This window comes from Cervus canadensis, chromosome 5, assembly GCF_019320065.1.
Source record: "Cervus canadensis isolate Bull #8, Minnesota chromosome 5, ASM1932006v1, whole genome shotgun sequence".
NCBI lineage: Eukaryota > Metazoa > Chordata > Mammalia > Artiodactyla > Cervidae > Cervus > Cervus canadensis.
The window spans coordinates 31,641,453-31,668,775 of NC_057390.1; the positions used below are offsets into that span (position 1 = coordinate 31,641,453).

Below are 27,323 nucleotides of genomic sequence, written 5' to 3' on the forward strand. Positions count from 1 at the left end.
GAGGATTCCAATCAATCATATTAACCAATTTGCTCATTGGATTATGATGGAAAATAACACCAAATTTTATTCTGTAAATACACTTTCTCAGTACGTTTCTCATTAGTTTTCCCTCCCACTCACCCACTCGCATTATGCGCCAGTGGTGGGAGGTCATGTGTGTGTATCTGTTTTTCTATCTTGTGAGTGTTTAGCTGCGAATGTGTCTCTGTCTGTCTGCTCCCACCATCTCTTTATAGGTGAGAAATCATCAAGCAACTTGTAGAAAGGCCTATTTTTGAAAAATATTTTCAGAAGAGTTTGTAAGTAACTTTAAAAAAATACATATATCCTCACTTATTAGATCACCTCCAAGGATCAAAGTTATGTCTCACATTTCTGTATTCATCCACTAGAGAGAATTTATTCACTTAACAATTTTACTTCCTTTGTTAAATTAATGAAAGAACAAAACACATAGTTTCTTTTTGTTTTACAAAAGTGTGTTATACCAAAATATGAAATAAAGAAACATGGCAGAACATTAAAAAATAATTCATCAAAGATTTCAATTAAATAATCTATTTTCTGGCATGATTAAAACACAGTTTGAATTTCACCTGACTTTTCAGGAAAATATATGCTGCAGAGAGGGGAAAAAAATGTATTTTCAAATAAAAAATTTATATGTACTTAGGTAGTTGCTAAACCTAATAGCATTATTTTGGCTGAGAAGAAATGATTCGTAAGCTCCTGGGGGACAGGAATTCACATGTCTTCATTTCTCCCATGTGAAATTTCATTATGAATCTAAAATTTTCAAAATGGCCCAAACTGTATTCAACATTAAAGGAGAAGCAGCAACACATTCAGAGCTACAAAATTCAGGATAATGCGATTAAATTGCATTTATGGAGGGATAAATGGCTCAAACAATCTGAGGTGTTGAAGTGAAAATTATCTAAAATGAAAGCGGCAATCAAAAAGTACTCCTACAGATCTTAGTCTGATAGAGAACACAAAAGAACAGAAAGGTACTTGAGCACATTTCTGAAGTATGGAATATTAGCCTTGGGGAATAGAAGAAACCAATTTTTGCTAAAACAAACTCATAATATATGGGAGACACTTGTGCTATCATGTAAACACAAATCATATAGTGATTTGAGAATGAATGTCTGAATGTTATTTTCTTGTTGGGTCGTATTGAATGTAGATTAAAAAAAAAACAGTCTCAAGTTGATTAACATTTGCTGGAATAAATGTTTTTCTGGTTCAAATGGAGTATCTATTGAATGCTATAAAGCAAGCACTGCAGAGCTGATTAGCACGCTAATGAGATGAACTATGGAATGCAAAGAAGCAGAAAAAAATCAAGATCCATAGATATAGCTCCTGTTTTAAATTTATTGAGCATTAGTGTAGGTTTGCAAACTGTCCAGAAAATTGAAGATGTATGGGATGAATAAGGATTTTTTAAGCCTTAAGTAGGGATTTGGCCAAATGTCAGAAATGAAAATTTTGCTGGCCAGAGAGATCTGTTCTCATTTATAGGTGGAATTAGAATTATTTTGAGTGTGATAACGAAGATCTAATACCTTCACATCCTCTCTCAATCTGTCCATTGCAGAAAAGAGCATCTGAGATGAGGTCTGGAAGCCGCCCATTTAGATCAACCGATGCCAGGCAGCCTTGAAAGCCCTCCTTGGCATGGACGAGCTTTGGCAACGATTTGTATGTTTCTTTGGCCACTCCTCCTATATACAAGTCACCTGTGGGAAGACAAAATTTGGGTCACAAAAGTAACTTGTCATTGACTTTAACCAACAGTAGGACAGGAGAAATAAATAGCAAGGTTTAGTTTTCATTAACTTAATTTTCAAAATTAATAAAATTTATAACTAGATATTTTATTAAAGGCACAAAACAGTAGAAGTGTTTGATACATTCGCAGTAGAAGAAATTTCTAGAAGCTAGTTCCACAGAAAACTAAGTGCGTTCAATACAGTGTGGCCAAATGGAATGAACATGGGCCACGAAGAGGCCCCTGAATCAAAATCCAAGTCATTATTTACCAACTCCATGGCATTAAGCACTTTCTAAAAAATTTCTCTGACAGTTAATAAGCTCATTTCTTAAATGGGAACAATAAAGTGCATCCTATAAAGTGTGTGAGGATTAAATGAGATAAAATAATGGAGAGTAGCAGAATAAAAATATGTAGTAAATGTTAGAAGGTGCTATTATTATCAAATCTTAGAGAATTCTAGACTTTTCTGTTAACTAGAAGCTCAACAAATTCTAAATGTCTAATGTCTAAAATTGCCTTTCCTATTATGCTTAAATCTATTATCCTTGCTTGTACCTATCTTATTCACCAACTCAATCCCATAGTAGACTGTATATACCGGAATATTCCACCCCTTTTCAAGTATTTATTTATTTATTTATTTATTTTTAGGTAAAGGTATACCACTTTGCATTCGTTAAGCTGTTCTGGGATCATTTAACAAGGCATCAGTAACTTTTCCCCAATGTTATTACAGTTTCTAGTGCGACATTTTGCTTTGCTTTCTCATCTTCATGTCTCTAGGTTTGAGACTTCCAAACTTAATGAACCACTACTTAAAAAGTGAGATTGTAATCCAAGTTTGATTCTATTTCCTTTCTATCACCATATCTGGATAGCACTGAGTAGATGTAACTAACTGACTCTGGTAGACACTTAATCAATGCAAAACATAAGGAGGGTAACCACAAATTTCCTTGATTACTCATGTTTTTAAGTCCTGGCAACATATTCTATTTAGCTACTTACTTCTCAGAGTTTACATTGTCGTTCGAATTTTCTGTCCCACATTAACCATTTTATTTAACTCTCATGACACCTGATACCTTCTCCCACTGTAACACAAAACTCCTACATTCTTAATGTTTTCCCGGTCCCTTTGTATTGTATCATGAGACCTGGGGTTGAGGAGAACTATAGGCTGATGCTCACTCTGGTTGTTGAGTCATGAGTAATAAAAGCCTTGGTGTCTGACCCAGAAACTGTGTCTCCTGTCACCATCCACAAAACAGTAATAAGCTATCTTAGTAAGTAGGGTAAAAAGCAACACATAGAATATTCCTGGGCTGTACTGATGAGTAAACTGAGCTTGTTTAAAGTCATTGAGCCATAAAAACTGAGAACTTAGGTCCCTGACCCACTAACTAGAGCTCTAAATACTAAACTAGGATGCTGTAGGTCCTCCATAATTTGTACTGAAGGTACTGGGTATGTTTACTTCTGCTACTTCTTAACAGAAGAAAACACCTATTGATTATTAACCAAGATTCCTAATATCAAAGGATGCCATGCTTTTGGTCTAAAGTAGGAATGCATGATTTTTTCTTCCATATTTCTTTTCTCTTAGTCTTTTCTCCCACATTTCAAGTGATTGTGTTTCACTTGTCTCGGAGAAGGGACATGGATCAGAAATCAAAGACACAAAGTTGTCTTTATGTATTTGATCTTTAAAATTCAAGACTTTTAAAGGAGTGAAATAGAATATAATGGCAATTACATGAGATGAGTAAAGCTTTCCTGTCCCTCGTGTGGGCAAGCAGGAGAGAAAGTTAGAGAAGAAGTGTGAATATAGTCATTCCCAAAAAGAGGACATAGTGTTCTGATGTGAGGTCTGGTGGATGTCAAAACCTCAAGTAGGCTGAGGAAAGTAATAATGATCAGTGTGCAATTCCTCAAGAGAACCCAGAAGCAGCAGTGGAATCTTCGAGAAGAAAGAGCTGCAGGGTAGATTTAGACATGCTGAGAGCTTAGTGAGCCTCATAGAGCTTTCCATATCCCACATGGCATGGAAGCAACAGAACAATTCCCAAAGTAGCACAAAGACGAGCAGAAAAGGGCTGGTCTGAGGAGGGCTTCCCCACTGGTGCAGACAGTAAAGAATCCTCTTGCAATGCAGGAGACCCAGGTTTGATGCCTGGGTCAGGAAGATCCCCTGGAGGAGGGCATGGCAACTCACTCCGGTATTCTTACCTGGAGGATTCCAGCAACAGAGGAGCCTGGTGGGCTTCAGTCCTAAGACGTCACAAAGAGTCAGACTGAACTGTGAGACTGACACGGAGGAGGTTACGCACACAAAGAACAAAGATGGTGAGTAGCAAGTCAGTGGGTGCCCACGCTGTGAGTATAGATTATCTGAGACTAGCTCCCGTGCAGTCTCTCTCTATTCCCAGAATATTGGTTCAGTGGAAGTCTTCCACCTTCAAATAATCTAGATATGATCCCAGGGAAATGAAGGAATGAAAAGTTCCTGAGGTTAGATTTTCACTAAATCAAAGACGCAGAGCTCCAAGCAGAAACCAAGGTGAGCTCTAGAAAAACAGAGACAAGTGCACTTTGTTGCTCATCTGAGATAGTGGACTGATTTATACTGTCAGATGTCAAATGCAAGGACCTACTTACTATATTCATGTGTCGAAATAAGTTTGTTAGGAAATTTCAGTTCTACTCTAGCCTGACTGAATGTGGTATTAGAGAACAGTGGTAGCTGAATGAAGAATTCTTGGCACTGCTTCGGGCTGTAGAACTTAGCACTCAAAGTTATGTATGGGATGCTATATAAAAGATAACCATTTTCTTCTTTCTTTTCAATTTCTTTTTAATTTATTTATTTTATTTTTTGACTGTACCACATGGCATGTGAGATCTTGGTTCCTCGACCAAGGATCAAACCCACGTCCCCGATATTGGAAGCTTGGAGTCTTAACCATTGGACCGCCAGGGGAGTCCCTCCTCTTTCTTACTATAACCTCCTTGAGGATAGAGACTGTGTCTTTGTTTTGAATTCTCCCTCAGTGCCTAGTACTGGGTTATAAGCACAGTGGGCACTAAATACTGTCAGTCAGCTGATGGACTGAAGTCACATAGAAAAGAATCAGAAAAGAATGAATGGCAAGGCAGCACACAGGGAGAGAGCTAGTTCTAAAACGCACTTACTTCCATTCCCCACTTCCTACTATGTCCTACTTTTTCCCTATTAGCACACTTACTTTCCCAGATAACTTTTAAAAGCTTATTGAATAGAAGTAGTAATCTTTCTCTTGTGCTGTTAAAGAGCAGAAAATATTGATTCAAGCCATGCAGGATACAAGCCTCGGACAAAGCAAGGTGGATGAGTTTGGCTTTATAAGCAGGGGATTCATTCTCATTTTCATTACTGAAGCTGCACTTAGCACTGCCACTTAATACAAGTCTTTATAAACTCTTCATATAGCAGACAGTGGTCTTACGTCCCCGGGTGGGTTTCCATAGGAAGAGAACAAAGGAAACTAAGTGGCTTGAGCCCTGTGTAGCATTAGCACTTCATCAAAGATGCAGCTTCTCCTTTTAACTCTTAAGGTGATGGAAGGAAAATGACCCATTAGCGCTAATGGGATCTTGAAGGCAAAATCCTGTGCATGGAAAGGAAGCTGGGTTTTTTTTTAAAGATCCAGTGTGTGAATGATACCCAGGATGGACATCTAGTAAGAGTCAGTTTCCTGTGGACTTGAAGCTATGCTCTCACTCTTTCTTCAAGCTATGAGTGACTGGTTGATTTTCCTTAGTATTCTTTAAGTAGGCCATATACAGAACTGACAAGGAAATGATGAAGCTGGGGCAAAAGAAGATACAAAGAACATGTACAAAGCCAGATATATATCAAGAAACCCTTATCTTTGGTACTAGTGTGGAATGCATGTGTGTAGGGGGTGTGTGTAACAGTCCCCTCTCAAAAATATTACCTGTAGAATGACCTGAAATGATATCACAAGTATCTGTTTCCCAGTAGCTGGGGAGTTATGAGCAGGAAATTGTGCACAAGCTTTTTAGTTATATCTGGCTACAGACCCTGGTTCTGCCATTTACTGATTGCCTCACTGTAGGAACATTAAGTTACACAACTTTTTCAAGAGTCAGATTTTTCACCTGTGAAATGGGTTAATAATGCCTACCCTGTGAGGCTGTGAGGATCACAGAGAATGCATGCAAGCATTGGGCACAGAGTGGACTCAGCAGATGACTGCTACTGGTATGGCAGTGCTGGTGTGTGTGGTAAGAATTACCCATCGACAGTGCACCTCATTCTATGCTGACTTGCACTGAAAGATACAGAAGAATGCGAAGTCTAAGTTCTCCCCTTGTTTCTAGTATAATTAGAGTGGTAAGATATCAACACGCAAGTCTTATTTTCCTTGACTTCGTTTAGAGGCATTTGTGTACTTGAAGTGTGCCTTGCACTATCCAAGAAGCAGCTTGAGAGGATTCTTTGATATACTCCATTTGAATCCCAGCAGCATTAAACCTGGTAGCATAAACAGGACAGTTGCTAAATGCATCTCTTTTAATCTGACGTAAACAGACTGAGACAGAAGAATTCTGTGAAGACCAAGGGCCAGGTTGTAAGGTTCAGGCTAAATGTGCCTTATAAAATCAGAAATAGAAGGATTTTATGGATATTGATTGTAAGCTGGGGTATTATGAAAGAGTTTAGATCAAAAGAAAATATAGGATACCTAACTTTCAGTCAGTTCAGTTCAGTCACTCAGTTGTGTCCGACTCTTTGCGACCCCGTGAATCGCAGCACGCCAGGCCTCCCTGTCCATCACCAACTCCCGGAGTCTACCCAAACCCATACCCATTGAGTCGGTGATGCCATCCAGCCGTCTCATCCTCTGTTGTCCCCTTCTCCTCCTGCCCCCAATCCTTCCCAGCATCAGGGTCTTTTCCAATGAGTCAACTCTTTGCATGAGGTGGCCAAAGTATTGGAGTTTCAGCTTCAGCATCAGTCCTTCCAATGAACACCCAGGACTGATCTCCTTTAGGATGGACTGATTGGATCTCCTTGCAGTCCAAGGGACTCTCAAGAGTCTTCTCCAACACCATAGTTCAAAAGCATCAATTTTTCTTTGGGATGATATAAATGCATGCACCAAACATGAGGAACAGCACAAATATACCAGGAAGACAAAATTAAAACAGCATTCAAGAAAGAACACAAAAAGCAAGAATGGACTAGAAAAGAATTTTCAAACGGACCATAGTAAATAACGTTGGATAAGAAAAGTCAAAGGAAAGCCTTGAGTAACGTGATAGAATTTGTGACTATTTTTTTTTCCAAAGGCAATGAGAGGTCCAAAAATATAAGACACGCAGGCTAGGAGATGAGAGAATGTGAAATAGCAATAATTTGGAGAGAAGAGAAGAAATTGTATTTAATATTTAACATGTGTAATTTGAGTAGGGGTGTCCTTTAGGAATCAGATGATATGAACCGGGGGCTCAGGGATGCTGGGCCTGGAAGACCTGGCTTGGGAACCATCAACCAGAAGCAGATAAATGAAGTGGTGTAACAAGTTTTCTCTTTTCTTAAAACAGGGAGCATAAGGCAGTTAGAGCAAGGACTTGGAGTGCATCTTCCAAAAGCAGAATGTAAGTATCAAGGTATAATTAGTTCTTTGACTCAGCTTTCCTGTTTATTCATACGCATTTTTTTAGTGCCTCAAACATCTCAGTTTCATTTTAATTAAAAAGAGCATACATAAAAAGGACAACTGCTTTGTAGATCTGAATAGCTAAAACTCTAGGGAAACTTAAGGAGGCTCCCGCAATCTCTTGTAAGTGGCATATGGGGTGGAAAAAGGTGAAACACACACTGTCTTACTCTCCAACTGGCCAGACTGGAGGAGTTTCTAGAGGCTTTGCTGAGAGGATTTGACCTTGTTCAGCAAAACTGAAGACTGTGCAAACTTTCCTCTCAATTCCTGCTCTAATTGGCTAACAGAAAAAGTACAACCAGGCTGGGCTAGTTTCTTGGAGTTATTCTGCAGGAAAGATGTCTTTCCTTACCTTTGGGAACAATTAAACTCCACCTTCTTCCACCCCCCATCTCCACTGATTTGTATCTCTCTCTTCAATTTTCATCTTTTGTTGCATATCCATACATGAACATCTGCAGGTTATATCTAGACCATGTAAGTTAACACAGGCTTTCTTGGGGAGAAAAAATAAACACAAAACTATTTTTATAACAGGTGTACCCTGTTAGATAGAAGAAAAAAATCATCTCTAGTCTCTGAAGAAAAAACACTCACTTCATGCTTTTTCTGGGGAGAAAGCCGATGTTACTATTTCCTGTGATTGTTTAAATAAATGATGTTAAATTATGGAAAGCAAAAGCATGGGAAGTTGTTAATATTTCTCTAACACATTTGAGCTTAAGAGGAGACAAATGGAAGCTTTAATAACAAAGCACACATTGGATTGAACAATAAACACTACTCAAAATCACATCTGAGTTGAGGGCACAACAAATTATCATTATGAAGTCAAAACTGATAATCCAAGTGGGTTTTTTGCTCTGAGACACTAGATCTATGTCTTTTATACATCTCTATGGGAAATCAAGTTGCTTTTAGAAATTCCTTGTTGAAGAGATGCTCAGTGGTCACCAGCTTGCCTTCTTAGTTATCCTTTAACATTTATATACCTTAGCCTTCCTTGTTGCATAAAAGGTTTAATCCTAGAATAACTTGTTTTTACTTCTGTAGGAAATAGCTGTAAATCCTAATCTTTAGGCTCATCCCAGCTTTCTAAGTTCAGCCTAAAAATAAACCACCACACGTTCACCCCAATGTTCATCGCAGCACTGTTTATAACAGCCAGGACATGGAAGCAACCTAGATGCCCATCAGCAGATGAATGGATAAGGAAGCTGTGGTACATATACACCATGGAATATTACTCAGCCGTTAAAAAGAATTCATTTGAATCAGTCCTAATGAGATGGATGAAACTGGAGCCCATTATACAGAGTGAATTAAACCAGAAAGATAAAGACCAATACAGTATACTAATGCATATATATGGAATTTAGAAAGATGGTAACGATAACCCTATATGCAAAACAGAAAAGAGACACAGATGTACAGAACAGAATTTTGGACTCTGTGGGAGAAGGCGAGGGTGGGATGTTTCGAGAGAACAACATCGAAACATGTATATTATCTATGGTGAAACAGATCACCAGCCCAGGCTGGATGCATGAGACAAGTGCTCGGGCCTGGTGCACTGGGAAGACCCAGAGGAATCGGGTGGAGAGGGAGGTGGGAGGGGGGATCGGGATGGGGAACACATGTAAATCCACAGCTGATTCATGTCAATGTATGACAAAAACCACTACAATATTGTAAAGTAATCAGCCTCCAACTAATAAAAATAAATGAAAAAAAAATAAAAATAAAAATAAACCATCATCTTTTCTATTGCCCCCTACTGGGAAATGACTTCTAGACTACCATGGTTTATAGAAGTCACATTTCTAGTCTCCCAGTCCTGAAGGAAACCAACCCTGAATATTCATTGGAAGGACTGAGGCTGAAACTGAAGCTACAATACTTTGGTATCTGATGGGAAGAGCCATTTCATTGGAAAAGACCTTGACACTGGGAAAGACTGAACACAAAAGAACGGGGCAGCAGAGGATAAGATGGTTAGACAGCATCACCGACTCAATGAACAAGAATCTGAGCAAACTCCAGGAGATAGTGAAGGACAGGGAAGACTGGTGTGCTGCAACCCATGGAATCACAAAGTCAGACACAACTGAACAACTGAACAACTGTGATCTTAATCGAAGTTATTTTCAAAACCATTTCAATTCCATTCTGTTTCTCACACCTTCCATTCAAATTACTGCCAAGTACTTCGGTGTTGATGACTTGACTTTGCCAATACTTCTGTTGTGCCTCCATTTCCCTTTCCTTTTCCAATTCTAATCTCCCTTTCACCATGTACACCCTTCACGCAATAACCTATCATCTGGTGGAACCCACCTGCATGCTCATTGACTGATCTCACAAACACAAATTCAATTTGCTTCTATAATCATAAATGTTAGGTATCTAAATTCCAACAAGTGGATAGAATTCTTATGACTTCCAAATTTGATTTTTAGATATGACAGCTACTTTTCACTTGCCTCTCACAAAGAAATAAGTAGAACGCTTGCATTCATCTATGACCCAGTGTAATACTTGTGTATGAATAGGTGGGGGGGGCTCCAAGAAAATTGGAGTTCAGACTTTAGTGTTTCCTTGTAGTAAGGCTTTAAGACATTGACATTATAGTTACGGACAAGACAGACAATGCTTTTGACACTCTGAAATTTCTGTCTCTAGCTGATATTTTTGATACAAAATTGCCCCAAAAAGGAAAGTTTTTGAAAAGTATGATTAAAAAACTTAATTTCTTTGTGTGTTTGGCCAACAGACTCTAAGGAAAAGCCAGTGGGCATGTTAAACAGGAAATAATAAAGTGAAATTGCTATGGAGGGGTGTACAGTAATCCATTATTAAACCAGACTATGTCAGTGGCAAGGTGGCAGATGGGGTGCGAGTTCAGGCATATCAGTTCTTGTCAAGCTAACTTTGTCTCATGCTCAGTGAATTTACCTTTCGGTTAAAAACAGGGTTCAGGTACTTCTGTTGTTTTTCTGTTTTCCCATCCGAGTGACAACCAGTTTAGAAACCGCAGATATCCTTTAGCAGCAAACAATCCTGTCTCAGTTTCAGGTTTCGTTTTCCACTCCCTGGCTGTTGCTCTCTGGGACTGCCTGCTGCCTTGCAGAAATTCCTTGTCTCACACATACTGTCACACCTGACGTGCACAGACCTCCATGTGAACGGTGCTTTGCCATCTCTTGTCTCAATTGATCCTCATACCAAATCTTCACAATAAGCAGGAAGGGGTTACTATCCCCACCTGACAGGTGAGGAAACAACCCTCCTGAAAAGGTAAGTGACTTCCCCAAGGCAATGCAACCACTCCCAGGAGAGTAACACTGGCACCCCAGCCTCTAAGTCCCAGGTCACCTCTCTCCCCACTGCAACACACGGCCTCCTAGTTTTACGAAAAACCTTCTCAGCGACAGGAAGAGAATGGGTAGAAGAGGAGTTTGGAAATGACTGAACTAGAGACTGACAGAGACTTATAACTAGGGGACCCGTAAGAGGACCTGCCCAAATGTGTATCTTTCCTGAGATGTTGAGGAGCTCTGGATAAATGTGAGCTTACTTTCTTTTTCAAAATAACTTTTATTATTTCAAAGAAATTTCCTTTTCCTATTTAAAAATGAATGCACACTTTTTTGGGGGTGGGGAAGATCTAGCAGGGTACAGAGTAAGTATAAAAGGAAGGTTCTTCCCCATCATAATGGCCTGTTTAATGCAGGTCAAAAATGGCACCTGCTCTCAACTTAGATATAGGGGGAAGTCACCAGGGTTTTCTGGAGAGCTTGAAAGGACAAAGTGATACAAAGCACACAGAAAAGCTTTACAGACATTGTCAAAAAGCTTCCAAAATATTATGAGCTTCAGGGTCAAATAAAACTCTTATTTTTTACTTAGGTACCTGAACTTTTCTGTATTTTTTTTTCAAAGAATGAATTGCTTCTGTGCTTAAAGGATGGAATATTCTCAATCAGGTCATCAAATTCCACTGGACCAGTATAAAATTCCTTAAGGCAGGTCCCCAAACACTTTGTTCTTCCAATATTTAAATTACCCTTAAGGAGAAATGCAGAGAGTTAACAGCAATGATCAAAAAGTGGGGCTGGATGTGCAGGGAACTTTCCCTTAAAGCTTGGAGAATGGAGGGCTTTAACAGTTGAATGCACTAGCCAACAGCCTGCTGGAACAAGCTGATGATGGAAGAACAGGCTAATCTCCAATCATCCAATCAAATCCTATATTTGCCTGGGCCTGCTTTAGGCATCTATAAATGCAAATGTTCTATGGAATACATATTAAGGACACAGAGCAATTAAAATTGTTGGCTGTAGTATTTGAGGAAGACTTCAGGGGCTAAGGAAACAGACCCAATATATAGGCTCTATACAAGGCCTAGAGATGGGAAGAGAATGTGGAAAGCAAAAGGGAAAATATCCAATTATTTTGCAATTACCAGAAGTGACATTTTCAGTGCGACCACACGACACAGATATTATAGCAAGGTCAAATGTTCTGAAGAACTACCTTTTACACAAGGGAAGAAATATTTTCTTTTATTACATGACATTTTTCTCTAAGATTTTTCCATGAACCAGAGTAGAAGGATGGTCTGGGGATGATTCAAGTGCATTATATTTATTGTGCACTTTATTCCCATTGTTACATTGTGATATAAATATAATAGTTATACAACTCAAACCATAATGAAGAATCAGATCATCAGGCGTTACCCTAGATTCTCATTAGGAGTACGCAACCTAGACCTCTGGCATGCGCAGTTCACAGAAGAGTTTGTGCTCCTAGGAGAATCTAATGCTGTCTCTGATGTGACAGGAGGCACGGGCAGGAATGCGAGCGATGCCAAGTGGCTGTAAAAACAGTTGAAACTTCATTCCGCTCACCTGCCGTTCACCTCCTGTTGTGCGGCCCGCTTCCTAACAGGCCAAGAACTGGTACTAGGACATGGCCCCAGGGGTTGGGGACCCTTGTCATAGATAACTTGTTTTGCGTTTCCTGCAGTTGAGGGATACAGAACTGTTGTGTTATAGATATAATACATTAGTACAGGACTTTAAAGAGCTTGAAGAAGTCTTTATACAGTCTCTGATCTCCACAGAGAAACCAGGGATGGAATCTAAACAGTGAGTGTGTGGAAGGGGAATGGTGGAGTTCAGACAGAACCCAGCACCGTCTGGCTAGGAATGCTAATACCCAGCCTCTAAGAAACCTGGGAATACCAGCTGGGCTGTCCTGCACCAGGGCAGTTATGAGAGAGTAGCCTATGAGAATGTTGCCCGTGCTTGTCATATCCAGGTAGGCCTTACAAACCCCTTGCCTTATAAACATTTGGGCTTTAAAGAACACACTGGATGAGCTTCTGTACAGTTGTGAGAATTAAATGAGATCTTATGAGTAAAATACTCATAAGAGTTCATGGGATATGATCAGCCCTCAGAAATGGCTAAACTAATTATTACTGTTATTTGATTTTACTATCTTTACTGTTTAGGTGAGATGTTTAACTTTCCTAAACCTCAGTTTCATCATCTACAATGTGAATAAGTATAGCAGCCTTACCAACTAGCCACAAAAAAAATAAGGGAATAATATATGTAAATCTTGTAGCTCATACTTAGTGAAAAGCAGATGATGATGAAGATGGTATGGGGGACCTTGCCCAAGAATACACAGAAATAAATGGTAGTGATTCTATTTCACCAAGTCTGTCTGACCCCATGCCTGAACCTTAATTACAAAGCTTTATTGCTTCTTGCATTACCCTTAAGAAAAACCACAATAATTAATTGCAAAGGCCAAGGAAGGGCCCCTTTTAAGAATGGACACAGAAAACCATATTAATGTGGCATTAACAGGAAGACTGATTGACCTAATTTGGTTCCGAAGTAGCACTGGAGGTCCCCTCCATCATTATGAAAATGATGGGCCAGCAGCAGCACAGTGGCATTAACAATGTGCTTTCCTAGTGAGTAAAGACAGCAGAACCAGCTTAGCAGCGTCTCTACAGTAGTAGGGGTGACTTTGACTGTGCCCACCTAATTTTCCAGTTTATTCCAATTTTGACCTATGGCTCTGGACAAACTGTTCAAGGTCAAGGGTAGAAGCTAGTTGTCTGTGAGTCACAGCGAAAGAGGACTGGGGATGCATTATCAAGAAACCTTAACTCAATGAACAACTGCCTGAAAATATTAGTAGTATTTACTTCTGAGATGTATAACGAGCAATTGAAACATTACCCAGATGCCAGCTGGGGCCCCTCTTTCCTTACAGTTCTAGAGAAGCCTTGTTTGAATCTTTCCAATCCACAGAGGATGAGAATCTAGCTTCCTTCCTCCTGTGTTCCTGTGAATTCCAGGGAGACTTTGACTTCTGCTTTGGCTTCCATATCCCCTGTGCTGCCTCACTCCCAATGAACACAGTCTCTGTCTCCACCACAAAGTTCTTTTGTCCAGCCCAAGCATTTATGATCTCAGTCATCTGAACAAGTTGGTGCACACCATGCCTGGCTTCCCACTATCTAGATGACTGTAGCCTCCTTCCCCAACCCCTGCTCTATAGCAAGGCAACCTCATCCCCTCGATTTTTGCACAGCAGCTTCAAGGTCACCTTTTGGAGCCCTTGATAGCTCTGCTTACACCCCAAGTAGACTGTCCAAATATTTCCTCAAACAAATCCAGGGTGCCACGTTTCTACAGCGTGACCCTGCCTCCTGATCACAGACAGGACGTGCGTTCCAATCAAATTTACTCCCCGAAGAAGGTCTGGGACTCCTAAACTCAAGTGAGTTGCTCTTGGGTATTTCAGTTGGTCAGGGGTGGAAGTACAGGTCTGGGGAAGACAAAATTTTGCCAATGCTGGTGAAAGCAGAGAAAGCCAGTGTGCAGATAAGGAGACCATGTGGCCTCCCTGCAAAGCCGGGAGAAGGCAGCTCCCGGCCCTGGTGGAGAGGGAGAGGAAGAGAGGCTGGGTTGTTGCTGACAGCTTTCCAGATTTGTTCTCAAGAGCTCCAGCTGTAAACTTTCTCTTCCTTGACCTTGGCCTCCTGGAATGCTACACCCTGCCCCATTTCCAACTTTAAGTTCGTCTGAATGGGTTTATGCTTCTTGTACCCCCCAAAATCTTTGTCTTTCTCTCCCCTCAGGGGGAAAAAAAAAAGAAGAGGGAGGTCTGAGAACAATGAAAACTAAGACTTAAGTCCTTCTTCAGTGAGAGAGATGACGTCAAGCTTGCCTTCCCAGATGGTCCTAATGTCGGGAGCTTTTGGCTGAGCAGCTCAGCCTCTAAGAAGACAGCTCAGCCACACTCCTGATGCTCCCGGAAGAGAGACACACATGGAAGACCTAGCTGTGATGAGGCTGAGGCCCTGTGAGCAGTCACCTGGCCCTTAAGGACTCAGCTCTGAGCACAGGCAGGCATTTTGTTCTTCACAGCATCCACGGCACCAGCTTTAAGAGCTCATCCTCTGTCGTCCCCTTCTCCTCCTGCCTTCAATCTTTCCCAGCATCAGGGTCTTTTCCAATAAGTCAGGGGAAGGACAGAGGTCCTTAAAGTTGCACCAGAAAAAAAAAAAAGCTAATGGGTGGCCCACATGCTACCAGGTTTCATCTTGAGCCTGTGGCCAACCATACGAACTGGTTTCTCTGGTGAGCCCACAGAAGCCCTCACCTTTATTTGCTGCATGTGCTGCAGGCCGTCAATAGCAGTCAATGGAGGTGAATCCAAGAAACACTAATTCAACTTGTTTCCCCTGGTCTATTGTGAAAAGTGTTAAACTGGGGATTTGAAGACCAGCCCGATCTAGAACACCATCTGACTGGCTGTGTACAGCCTCTCCTGAGCATGTTTCTCTCATCTGCAAAGGAAAGGCTCAGATCAAAGTGTCTCCCAGACCCCTTCAAATAAAAAGTTCCCAGGATTCTAACAGTGGGAAAAGAAATTTTAGATAATAGAGTTGATGGGAGTTGAAAAAAAAAAAACCCACAGAAAACTAAGCATAGTAAAACAATGCCCAAAGTAGAAGAGATTCCAAAACAAGTGTCAATACATGAGTGAAGGAATTGAAAAAAAAAAAAAGAAGAAGAAGAAGAAGAACCTAGAGGGGTTGGGATGGGGTGGGATGTGGGAGGGAGGTTTAAGAGGTAGGGAACATATGTATACTTATGGCTGATTCATGTTGATGTATGACAGAGACCAACACAACATTGTAAAGCAATGATCCTCCAATTAAAAAGAAATAAAAAAGAAAACAGAGTCAGAGTTGCTGGTAGGGAATAAAGAACTTAAACTCTGTGGCAGTCATGGAAGCTGGTCCAAGGGTTTTAAGGAAGCAGAAGGAAGAGCTTCCAAGTAACATGTTAGGCAGCAGGTCCGAGGCAACTGGTCAGGAGGAAGAAAGGATGTCTTGGGCGGGGGGGGGAGGCGCGTGTCAGTGGGGAGTGAGAGTGGGATTAAAACAAACTGACAAACGCATGATAGTACAAAGAGGAGAATGAGACTGATTTCTGCAAAGCCTGAGATTTCAGTGGAGAAGTCAGGAGAGAAACAATAGTTTCATTTCTCCAATTGTCTTTCAGTTGTTATATGGGAAACGGCTTAACAAAAATGTCAAGTCTCACTTTTATGTACTCAGAGCCCAACTGTGTCTGTTCTGCACTGTGACAATTGCCTCCAGAGTAGCCTCTCTCCTTAGCCCATCCTCTGTATCAAAGTCAAAGGAATGATTCTCAAGCATACCATAATACTCCACTCTCCCACCTAAAGCCCCTTCACTCCCTCCTCTTCACCTTCTGCCTTTGTGCTTAGCACCTTCTGAATAAGCAAATCACCCTGCTCCCTTCTGAGAAGCTGAGAGCCTTCCAACACACAGCCTCCTCCCCAGGGACCATCTTTTAAGCTCCAGTTTAATCCCATGCAAATCTACCTCTGTGTTTATAGCTACTCAGTCTGAGAAAGTAAGCCTGACCACAAGCAGCAGGGCAAAAGCACATGAAGCTGTGTTCTAGAAAGGTCCACTCATCGTATTAGAGCACTTGTCTTTGGGGAAACCTGAAAGTGAGAAGAAGGGGAGAGTAGACGGAAGTGGAAATACATACGGGAGAGAAAGTAAGAGGTAGAAGCCACGAGGCAGAAGCAGAAGGATCTACGTGGGAGCAGACACAGCAGAGAGACGGTTGGGGGTGTAGCCCTGGGTTAGGGGGCAGCGGGTACTCCTGATAGCTCAGTAATAAAGAATCCACCTGCAATGCAGTAGCCTCAGGAGACGCAAGTTCAATCCCTGGGTTGGGAAGATCCCCTGGAGAAGGGCACGGCAACAGACTCCAGTATTCTTGCCTGGAGAATCCTATGGGCAGAAGAGCCTGGAGGGCCACAGTCCAAAGGGTCTCAAAGAGTCAGACACAACTGAAGCAGCTCATCATGCATGCACACACGGGCACTCGTATCCAAGGAAACACTTATGAGGGTTGCTCTTGAGACCCCAGTATGACAATCAGAACAAAGTTCTTATTCTCTGCGTGGCTGCACTGTTCAGTAGCTGAAAGGATGTCTTGTCTCTCTTACTTCCTAATGGGTCCTTAAAATAATCTCCCATTAGCTGAAGTAATGTGAGTAAATCTCTTTCCCTTACAAACTGAAAAAAAAACCAACAACAAAGAAAAATAAATGCAATAAAGACAGCCTAACCAACAGGACAGACAACATGTTTAATGCCATCTCCTGCTTTAAGGCTAAGTTCAGAGTCAGACTCTGAAAGTTTTGTATTTGTGTAAACTATCCGGGCAAGGCAAGCAGGCTATCAGATGTCACTTGGCTGAGTAGACAAAGCCAGGGTGTATTTAAACATGATCAGAGCCTTGGAATAGAATCTGGATCACTGATGTTGTACAGTAATGATTTGTCAAAAACACAGAAGAGAGAGAGAGGGGGGCTATGTGGTCTATACGGGTAGGTAGCTGAGCAATAGAGACTGATATGAGATCAAGATGAAAAGAGCAAGAATGCTATTCATCTTCAAATCTCTGCTTAGAGACTGAACCTATTTGTAAGGAAAGCCCTGGTCGGGTTGTCTCTGCCTAGGGGAGCTCTTGGTGGCTTAGAAGCTGGATAAACAATAGCAGGTGTTTGCTTTTCAAGGTAGGTGTGAGGAGGACTACGAGGGAGGTTAACAAGCAGACACGGCTCATGGTGGTGACAAGGGAGGAGACAAGAAGGGAGGACAGAGGGAACGCTCGCTCAGGGCCCATGGGGGCAAGGAGCGTGGGGTATGAGAGAGAATAAAGGGCCAAGCTCTGCCTGAGCTGACCTACAACTGCCCTGTAGGTGAATTATTCCCTTTTAAGTAATTTTGCTAAGTGGCCACCTGAGGGCACTCTATCCTCTGCACCTAGGAATCATTTAATTTCTCCTCATGAAGGAAATTTTCCTCAATTTGCTGAAGGATAAACTAAGTAATGCCTTAAGGAAGGGAGCCCATGGACCCAACGAACATTGGGGCTTGGGGAGGAGGCAAAGATGACCCTTCCCTCCATCTTTATTCTTGAACTAGATTAATGAACGAGCAAGACTGACCTCAATTCAAATCTCTGGGTAATCAATTGCAAGGAGTAAGTAAAATAACCTCATTAAATCCATTTTTTTAATGTAAAAAATTAAGTTTAAATAATAAGTAGTTCCCTAAACAGTATTTTATAATGTCAGAGACTGTGTAAAATAGAAAATAATAATAATAATAATAATAAAAATCCATTTAGTGTTTAGTAGGGAGTCAATACATAGGAGCTCCTTCCCATGTACATACACAGGCAAGCAAATAGATGTGCCAAATACAGGAACAAGGGAAGGGACAGCAGGAGGAGTTAAGCCAACCCTTTCTCTTTCTAAAGGGGGCAGGGATCAGAAGTTCCACAATGCAAGTAGGTACAGCTGTGTTAGGCAATCACTGCACAGAGCAAGTTTCTGCTGCTCTTTCCATAGCAAGAGCTTGTATATAAAAGCCAGAGAGAATGGGACACAAACAGCTGGGAAATAAAGATGAAAGCAAAACCGTGTCAGCGGGGAGAGACACGCAACCCCCTGAGAACGTGGCAGTGTCATGAAAGACAATCTGAACAAGGTCATAGGCGGGAATTCTTAGAATTCATTAGATTCTCGCCCATCTCTGACCACCTTCTTCTCAGTCAACCTGGGGAATGGGATAATCAGCCCCTAGCTTGCACATTTCCACACTAAACCACTGTCTATATAATGAAACAGAGCCACAGACAGAAGCATGTTTTATTCTGAAGACTAACCGCGGAATTTTGGCTGGGCAAAAAAACAAAGTTGGCTTCCCAGCGCCAGCGGAGACTAGAGAGACGCTTCCCCAGCCCCACCAGCCTCCCAGACGGCAGGTTTTGCAGCCTTATGCTGCCCTCTAGTGTCTCTTTCTGGTATGGTTACATAAGAAATAAAAAGACTCCCAAGGCTCCTGAAGCAACCAAAGATCACTTTGGCTGAGAACTAGGAAAACAAAAGTAAAATCCTAACATGAAAGCAAAGGCAGGCTTCGCACTAAAATTTGAAAGTGAGTTAAATTTGGCTTCAGCATAGACACTGCATTCGTTCAGGGCTTTCAACTACAGCATCTGGATTAGTGAGTGTAGGAGACCTGCACTGGATCCCTCGGTCTGGAAGATCCGCTAGAGAACGCAATGGATACTCATTCAGTATTCTTGTCTGAAGAAGTTCATGGACAGAGCAGCCTGGTGGGCCCCAGTCCATGGGGTCGCAAAGAGTCAGACAGGTCTGAACTACTAATACTTTCACTTTAAAAGTGCAGACACCTGGCCTTCCCTGTACATCATTCTCAAAAGATCATTGCTTCAGTCTGTCTGGGAAAGGTGCAGAAATATGGACCCCATGGACCCCACCACATAACTGATGTTTTTAATCAGGGAGACCTCACTCTGAGAGGAACTAAGGATTGTGGCGATGACTGTGCACAGAGTGTAGACTAAGCCTGATCATTTTCTTTTAATTCTAAAAGGGCAAAAAAAGTACAAAATAAAATCATTATCTAAAGCCAGTCACCTTTCATTGTTCTTGCATTTAGACTGGCTGAATCCTACGTGACTAGCTAGCGTGCAAAGGAAACAGTGCTGTTAAAATGGAATGAAATTGGGTCATTTGTACTGACACGGATGTACCTAGAGTCTGTCATTCAGAGTGAAATAAGTCAGAAGAAGGAAAACAAATATAGTATACTAACACCTCTATGTGGAATCTAGAAAAATAGTACAGATGAACCTATTTGCAGGGCAGGAATAGAGACTCGGATATAGAGAACCGATGTGTGGATGGAGGGGGAGTGAACTGGGAGACTGGGATGGACGAATGTGCATGGCCATGGGTAAAATAGATGGATGGTGGGAACCCCTGGTGTAGCAGAGAGCTCAGCTTGGTGTTCTATTTTGACCCAGAGGAATGGCATGCGGGGTGGGGTGAGGGAGGTCAAAGAGGGAGGGAATATATGTATAATATAGCTGATTCACTTCGTTGTATAGCACAAACACGACATTGTAGAGCAGCTAGATCCACCACCACCCCCCAAAAAAGAAAAAAATCAGAGTGAAGAGTGCCTGTGGATGTTCTCCTTTCTTATTGAGGCCTCCTAACTCCAGGGGGCATCCAGGTGGGAAGGGCATCCAAGGCCTCCTTGCTCATCCTTCAGGGTCTCTCCGAGAACTTCCCTCCTCTCATACTCCACTTGGCGATGCCTGATTACGTTCGGAGTCCTGATGTGGCTCCAGGGAATCCTGTTCTCTGTCCTGTAAATGTTCGCTTAGTGTCAGCCTTCTTGGAACAGAAAGCTCTTTGTGACTGGAACCCTATTGCCCTTTTCTCTGCCATGCTCTCCACATGGAGCACAAAATAAAGACTTAGTTAATACCCCTCATCTGACCAGGGCCCCTGGCTGCACACACAAAAAGGCTGTGCTTGCTGGGAGATGTCCACCCCAGGACCACAGGTTCTCCTCCCGTTCCCCCTTGCTGGGGACACAGAAGGCAAGGGGGCTTTATTGTTGCCATTGGATCACACAGCCAACTGCAAGTCCACAGCTTTGCCTTTTGGTGTCTAGGTTTTAATTTTAGAAACTTGCTTTCACTTTCTGGCATGCTCTGGTAAGTCTAAACACAGAGGGATTTCACAAGGTAAAGGGGGGCATAATCATTAGGATAGAATTTCTTTGTCCACCTGAGAAAGTTATCTCAAATGTAAAGAGTGTTATTTTCTTAAACACAAAGGCACTCAGTCAGAAGTCAACAGTTAGCACCTTCATATTATATAAAATATTATTTTCAATTCATAGTTTTTGTTTTTATTACAGATAAAGCCTTTCTTATATTCAGAATCAAGAAACACTCCACGCTTTAATAAAAATCAGCTCTGAGGGTTTCTTAGGTTTGTAAAAGTCCCTTCCACCACTAGAAAGAATCCCATACCATGTCATCCAATTACCCTCACTCTGATTTTTTAAGGAACAATAAGCAAATATTTATTCCTCAGGAGACAGCGTCCTACTTGTCCTATAAAACACCCACTGCCTGGCATGCTTCTCTGTTCGGTCTGAGCAGTTCAGCGCGTGTCACGGACTTCACCAGTGAGCTGCTTCTTCCCAGCCATTTTAGCCTCCCACTGGCGTTCACAGTTTCCAGGGAAGCTCATTTATGCTTACCGAGGTCTCTTCCCACACAAACAGAGCCCTATTTTGCTTTCGCTTTGGTGTCTGACACAGCCAGCACACTGACTGTCACAACCTCTCCCTTTTCCTTGACAATTACCACCTGGGCCTGCTGTGAAAACCCGGGCCCCCACGAGATAGGGACGGAAAATGCCCTCTCTTCACTTCAGTCGGAGAGAAGAAACAGGGTTGGCCTGTAAAATAGCATGTCCTTTCAGCTGCATTTTACTTTTTGAGCTAAGCTATTAGCTTTGTGGGCATAAACAGGCTCTCTTTGAAGTTAACAAGAGGCTGACTCTGAGAGAAGGGTTACAACCATCACCACATACTTTATGTGTTAGACAAATAAAGTACAGAGATTGTAAATATATTCTGCAATTACAGAAAGTGAAATCCTTTTCTTTCTTCTCTCACCCTGCTTAGAAAGAATATTTTTTTCTCTAGAAAGAAAGATTTTCTCTTTGCAATTCCCAACTCCCCTATGTATTTTTCTTTCAAATCAAAGGGAAAGATCTTATCAATATAAATGAACAGCTCTTGCCAGGCGAACATGTGACCATGCTGATTCCCACAGGACTTTGGAATATATCAGGACAGAAGAGAGGAGCCATGGAGGGGGCGGGTGTCAGAACTGAGGTTATGTTTTGGTCTGCTGAAGCAGTTGTTTTAACCCTGGGCAAGTCATTCAAAGCTCAAATTTCCTGCAATCATATTAAAGTGCTAATAACCTCTTGTCTAATGCTTGCTGTCATGGTAAATGAGATAGAATCTATGCATATGCTCTGAGTGAATCACAAAGTCCCATTCAAATAGAAACTTCTGTTATTTTCTCCTATTACTGACAAGTTTTCTAAGCATTTTGTCTTGCTCACTTGAGTAATCAAGTATCAATAAGGAAGGAAAAAAGTCTGTTAAGACTTTCTTAGCAGCTGGTGAAAGAATATTTGCATTGGTGTATGTGGGTTGGGCAGATTCGCCATCAGAGACTCAGGATATAAGCCAGCCTCAGACCCCTGCTGGTCAGAGGCTCCATATGTATCTAGGAAATCTCACCAAGAAAAGAAAACTAATAAGCTCTAGAAGAAACTCATTAGGTATCTGGTTAATTTGACTCCAGATTGATTAAAAGCTGTTGGGACTAAAAGGTGTTGCAAACACCTACTTTTCTTTATATCAACATGACTAAGAATACATTTTTCTCACTCTTTAAATTTTAATCATGCATGCATTCTTAGGTGCTGTATTTTTTGAGCTGCTATTAAAAATACATATGTTTCTGCCATATAAAAGAAGGAACAGACCCTTGTGTTCTGTATTATTAACTACATGCTAGAGATGAAATTCTGGTCAGTCTCTGCAGAAGGCGCACACACACACACACACACACAGACACACACAGACACACACACACAGACAGACAGACACACACACACACACACACACACACGCCCCAAAGCCAAGGACGTGCCACATGTGTTCCTGCCTGCTGCTCTGCCTTCACACACTTACTCTTCAGGTCCAAGTTCCTGGCTCCTGCCGTGATTTGCGTTGTGATTTTTGTGTCGATCTTTACAGTGTGGAGGTTGCTGGTGTCCCTTGATATCATCACGTTGTGCCACTGATTGTCATTAAGAGGTTTATTTGAGCTCCCTTTGATGAGGTTAGCACCATTTCCCAAATCAAACACGTAATGTAAGTACCTGGGAAAAAAGGGGAGGTAAGAAAATATCATCACTGTTTGAATTTTTTGATGGAGTCAAACTACTTATTACAAATACGAGATCTCTTTTTCAGGTGGTTGCATCTTTGCTAGAAATCATGAGAGTGAGTTGTACAGATACGTGTAGGAAACACTACTCTGTTTCAGGAAGGAGGATTCTTTATTGTCAATACAGGAAATAGTGAACATACTTCTAAAATTGTGGTCCACATTCCACTTCATCACTGTGGAAAGTAAATATCTATCACTACACACTCTCTGCTCTCACCGCTTTCTCCATTCTCTGCCAACCAGACTGAACTGGCAATCCTCAGCTTCTTTCACCTGGATTCATACATCTTCCTAATTTCCCTGAGTGCACGCCCTTCCCTGACTCTCCTGAACCTTTACACAAGACCATCTTAGGAAACTTCCTGGTGGTTTTCTGCTAAATTCCTGTGTTCACTTGTATCCCCGCTGGTCGTGTGCATCCGTGCACCGTGCAGTTGGTGGAATGTGAAGTGTGTGTGAGAGCATATATATGGACTTCCCTGGTGGCTCAGTGGTAAAGAACCTGTCTACCAATGTAGGAGACTTGGATTTGATCCTTGGGTCAGGAAGATCCACTGAAGTGGAAGTTTCAAGAAAATGTCAGGAAAATCTTTTTATATTCTTCAAGAAACTCTGACATAGAATTAAGCTTTAGTTAAATGGGATACTGTGGACTTGAAGTAATCTGACTGCATGCATTAGCTATTTAACTTAGCACAAATTAGCCAACAAGTGTGTAGAAATTCTTTTGTAGAATTACCATGCACATAGTAAAGAAAAGCACAGGTGAAGAGTAAGATCTATGTAATGCCTACAGTAAATTAAAACTTGACATTATTTGTACTTTGTGTATGGAAATGTAGGTATAAAGAACTGCACTGAATCCCTCTTAACTTTATAAGATACCTAAAAAGGGATTTAAACTAATGCTTTATTAGCAAACCACCTTCCTTCTTCTGCTTAATGTATAGTTACAGAAAATGAGGTTCATTTTCCCAAAGCTCTAATTATTTGTCATTGAACAGACCTATACTTACCCTTTAACTAACTCAACCACAATAAAGTCATTTCCATCCCCACTGTTATACAGAATTAGTCCATCTAGGGATGTTGTCTTGAACTGGAAAAAAAGATGCATAGACGTGTAGGCTTGCAATGTAGCTAAGGCAACATAGCTTGATTTGGTCTTAAAGGTGACAGGGTCTGCTATGATGTTCCTGAAGCCAAACCTGGCGTTGAGCTCACAATAATCTATGTCACCATTTTTACATAAGTCAATGTATGCCATTCCATTAAATGTCAGGCTCTGCAGGTGTCCAATGAAGTTGGAGGGAACAGAAGACAGATACCGGCGTTCCGTGATGATGCCAGTCTCTATATTGTGGAACTCCAGCCTTGTATGATCCCCTGCCATTTGACCTAAAAGGAAAGATGGTCTATTACTATTTTCTGCATCTATAGGGCACTTTCAGCTTTAGACTTTTGTAACAATATCACATTTTAAAATGCAAGGATCTACATACCTCCTTGATATTCAGTTATATATGTTAAAAAACAAACAAAGAAATGTCCTTACAGGGTGAGACTGAATCAGATAATATTAATAAAACTCTCTTAGCTCAAGTTTTAATCTCTGCCCCAAATTTTAGTCTTAACAAAACTGATCCTCATTAACTGAGTTGTAGAATTTTTTACAGGTAGAAGAAAGAAGTGAAGAAGAAGAGAAAGGAAAAGGAAGGAAGGAAGAGGGAGAGGGAGGGCGGGCAGGAGAGAGGGAGAAGGATTAGGGGCAATGATCGTCCTGCATCATCCCAACAGAAAGTGATACATCCCATCTCCGTGGTGATGTGATGTTTGTCTTTATTGAGAATGTACTTCAAGAAAAACAAACAAAAAGAAGCAACAGTATATTTTCCAACAGCAATAGAAATATTGAAGACCTGCTGACTGTTTTTCCAATATGAACCATGAAAATGTATTTGAAATTAAATGTGTGCTTTGCACCTTCTCTTTTTGGTGCTGGATAATTTCCAGTCTTTCCTAGACCTACTCTCCTAGTCAAGCAGAATTTCTGTTGATCTCTTCTGGACGTCTGCTATTTTCCTTGTGCTTAGGCTTTGGATATCAAAATTGAGCACAACATACTGATTCAAGGCATGTCCAGTTTTTAGAATACCAGTAAAATTAGTCCACATTACCCGAAGGTATAATCTTAAACACCATAATGTGAAGCTTGGTTGCCAAGTTATTTAGTGATTCACTCTTCAACTCAATTCCATCCCTGTTCATCCCACCATCTGTCTGTACCAACTCCATTAAAAGCTTACCTAGTCCTGTCTTTACCTCCAGAGTGATAACTATACCTAACATCAAGGTTGAAATCAAAATTAACAAAGATGTGAACTTGTTTTCTAAAGCACAGCATAAATTACTTTTATCACTAGTAAATCACTAGTAATTTGTCCTCAGCATCTTGTTCTTGTCTAATTAAACTGTCATTCAGATTCTTTAGAAACTCAAAAATGTCATTCAAATTGCAATCAAGTTCTTCCAGGTGTTAGCTTCACTACTCAATTTGGCATAATTGGAAAATTTATTGAGCTTACCCTATCCCATCATCCCTGATATTAATGAAAATATAAATTAGAACTGATCCCAGGCTCAGACCTGAGAAAAGTCCCTGAACCTTCTTCCCACGTGTAATGAAGGTTGAACATCCCCCGTTCTGGGCCTCCTTCGGCCAGTTTGACAGATTTCCATTTCTTTCGTCAAGACAATAAAATACTAGGTGAGATTTGAAAAGAAATCTCTATAATTAAATTATAAAAGGCATACTTTTTGTTGCGCAATAAAAATTGCTGGCATACTCAATTGATTTTGATACTAGTAAACTCATTGGTATTAAAAACTCTCCCCCGAGTGGTATTTAGCTCTTCTTAATTCCTGTACCTCTTTGCTAGTCCTTGATCCTGACAACAGTTCCTGTCGTCCCTTAATCTGCTGTGGGTTTTCTTTTTTTTTCAGTTATTAGTTTGTTCTGATTCCTTCTCTGTAAATGTGTTTTTTTAAAGACAAAAATGACCACTATAAATAGCTCTCTCTTCTCTCTCCTCCCCAGGATGCCTCTCTCCCGTCTATCCCATGCAAAAACCCAACAGGAAAGAGCAAAGTCTGACTCCTTGTTGGATCTCTTTCTTTTACTTCAACCTTTGCATTTTGTTGCTTTTGTAACTATAATCACTAAAAGGATGCTGTCTATTTATAGCTGTAAGCACACATATCGTCCTGCTTGGGGGGACCCTGCCTCTCCACCTGAAGATTAAAGTGCCTTTGCTTGGCTCACAGGGAGACATTCGGACTCTGCCTATCTGTGAATGGCTGCAGAAAAGAGGATGATTAACACATCCCCTCCCCAAAGCTGGCCAAGCCAGGAGATATTTTGCAAGGATTTTGGCCTTTTTACTTTACTTAGGTACGTCCTCCTCACCCTCTCTGTTCTGTAAAAGAAACTAGGAAACTGGCATTCAGACCCGACAAGACTCTAGGACACTAATCTGCCATTGTCTCTGATGTCTGGCTTTCTGAATAAAGTTGCTATTCCTTGCCTCAGCACCTTGTCTCCTGATGATTGGCCTATCATGTGGTGAGAAGATCAAGCTACAATTCGATAACAACAATACTATTAAATCCTTAGAAATTCTGGTTTCTCCTATGACCTCATTTTTAAAATTAATTTATTTTAATTGGAGGCTAATTACTTTACAATATTGTAGTGGTTTTTGCCATACATTGACATGAGTCTGCCATGGGTGTACATGTGTTCCCCATCCTGAACCCCCCTCCCACCTCCCTCCCCATCCCATCCCTCAGGGTCATCCCAGTGCACCAGCCCTGAGCACCCTGTCTCATGCATCGAACCCAGACCGGCGACCTATTTCACATATGGTAATACACATGTTTCAATGCTATTCTCTCAAATCATCCCACTCTCGCCTTCTCCCACAGAGTCCAAAAGTCTGTTCTTTATCTCTGTGTCTCTTTTGCTGTCTCGAATATAGGGTCATCATTACCATCTTTCTAAATTCCATATATATGCGTTAATATACTATATTGGTGTTTTTCTGATGTATTTCACTCTGTATAATAGGCTCCAGTTTCAGCCACCTCATTAGAATTGATTCAAATTCATCCTTTTTAATGGCTGAGTAATATTCCATTGTGTATATGTACTACAGCTTTCTTATCCATTCATCTGCTGATGGACATCTATGTTGCTTCCATGTCCTAGCTATTGGTAAACAGTGCTGG

The 27,323-nt window shown here is 41.1% G+C and overlaps 1 protein-coding gene across 16 annotated transcripts in view; it reads right to left on the reverse strand.

Moving 5' to 3' along the window:
- NRXN1 (neurexin 1) overlaps nucleotides 1-27,323 on the reverse strand; it is a 1,158,814-nt gene that overhangs the window by 578,750 nt on the left and 552,741 nt on the right. For all 16 annotated transcript variants that reach the window (XM_043468541.1, XM_043468544.1, XM_043468543.1 and 13 more), the window contains 3 exons: nucleotides 24,053-24,434; nucleotides 22,775-22,965; nucleotides 1,578-1,751 (listed from right to left, as the gene is read on the reverse strand). In XM_043468541.1, the coding sequence (XP_043324476.1) occupies nucleotides 1,578-1,751; nucleotides 22,775-22,965; nucleotides 24,053-24,434 (747 nt within the window). The remainder of the gene's footprint in view (nucleotides 1-1,577; nucleotides 1,752-22,774; nucleotides 22,966-24,052; nucleotides 24,435-27,323) is intronic.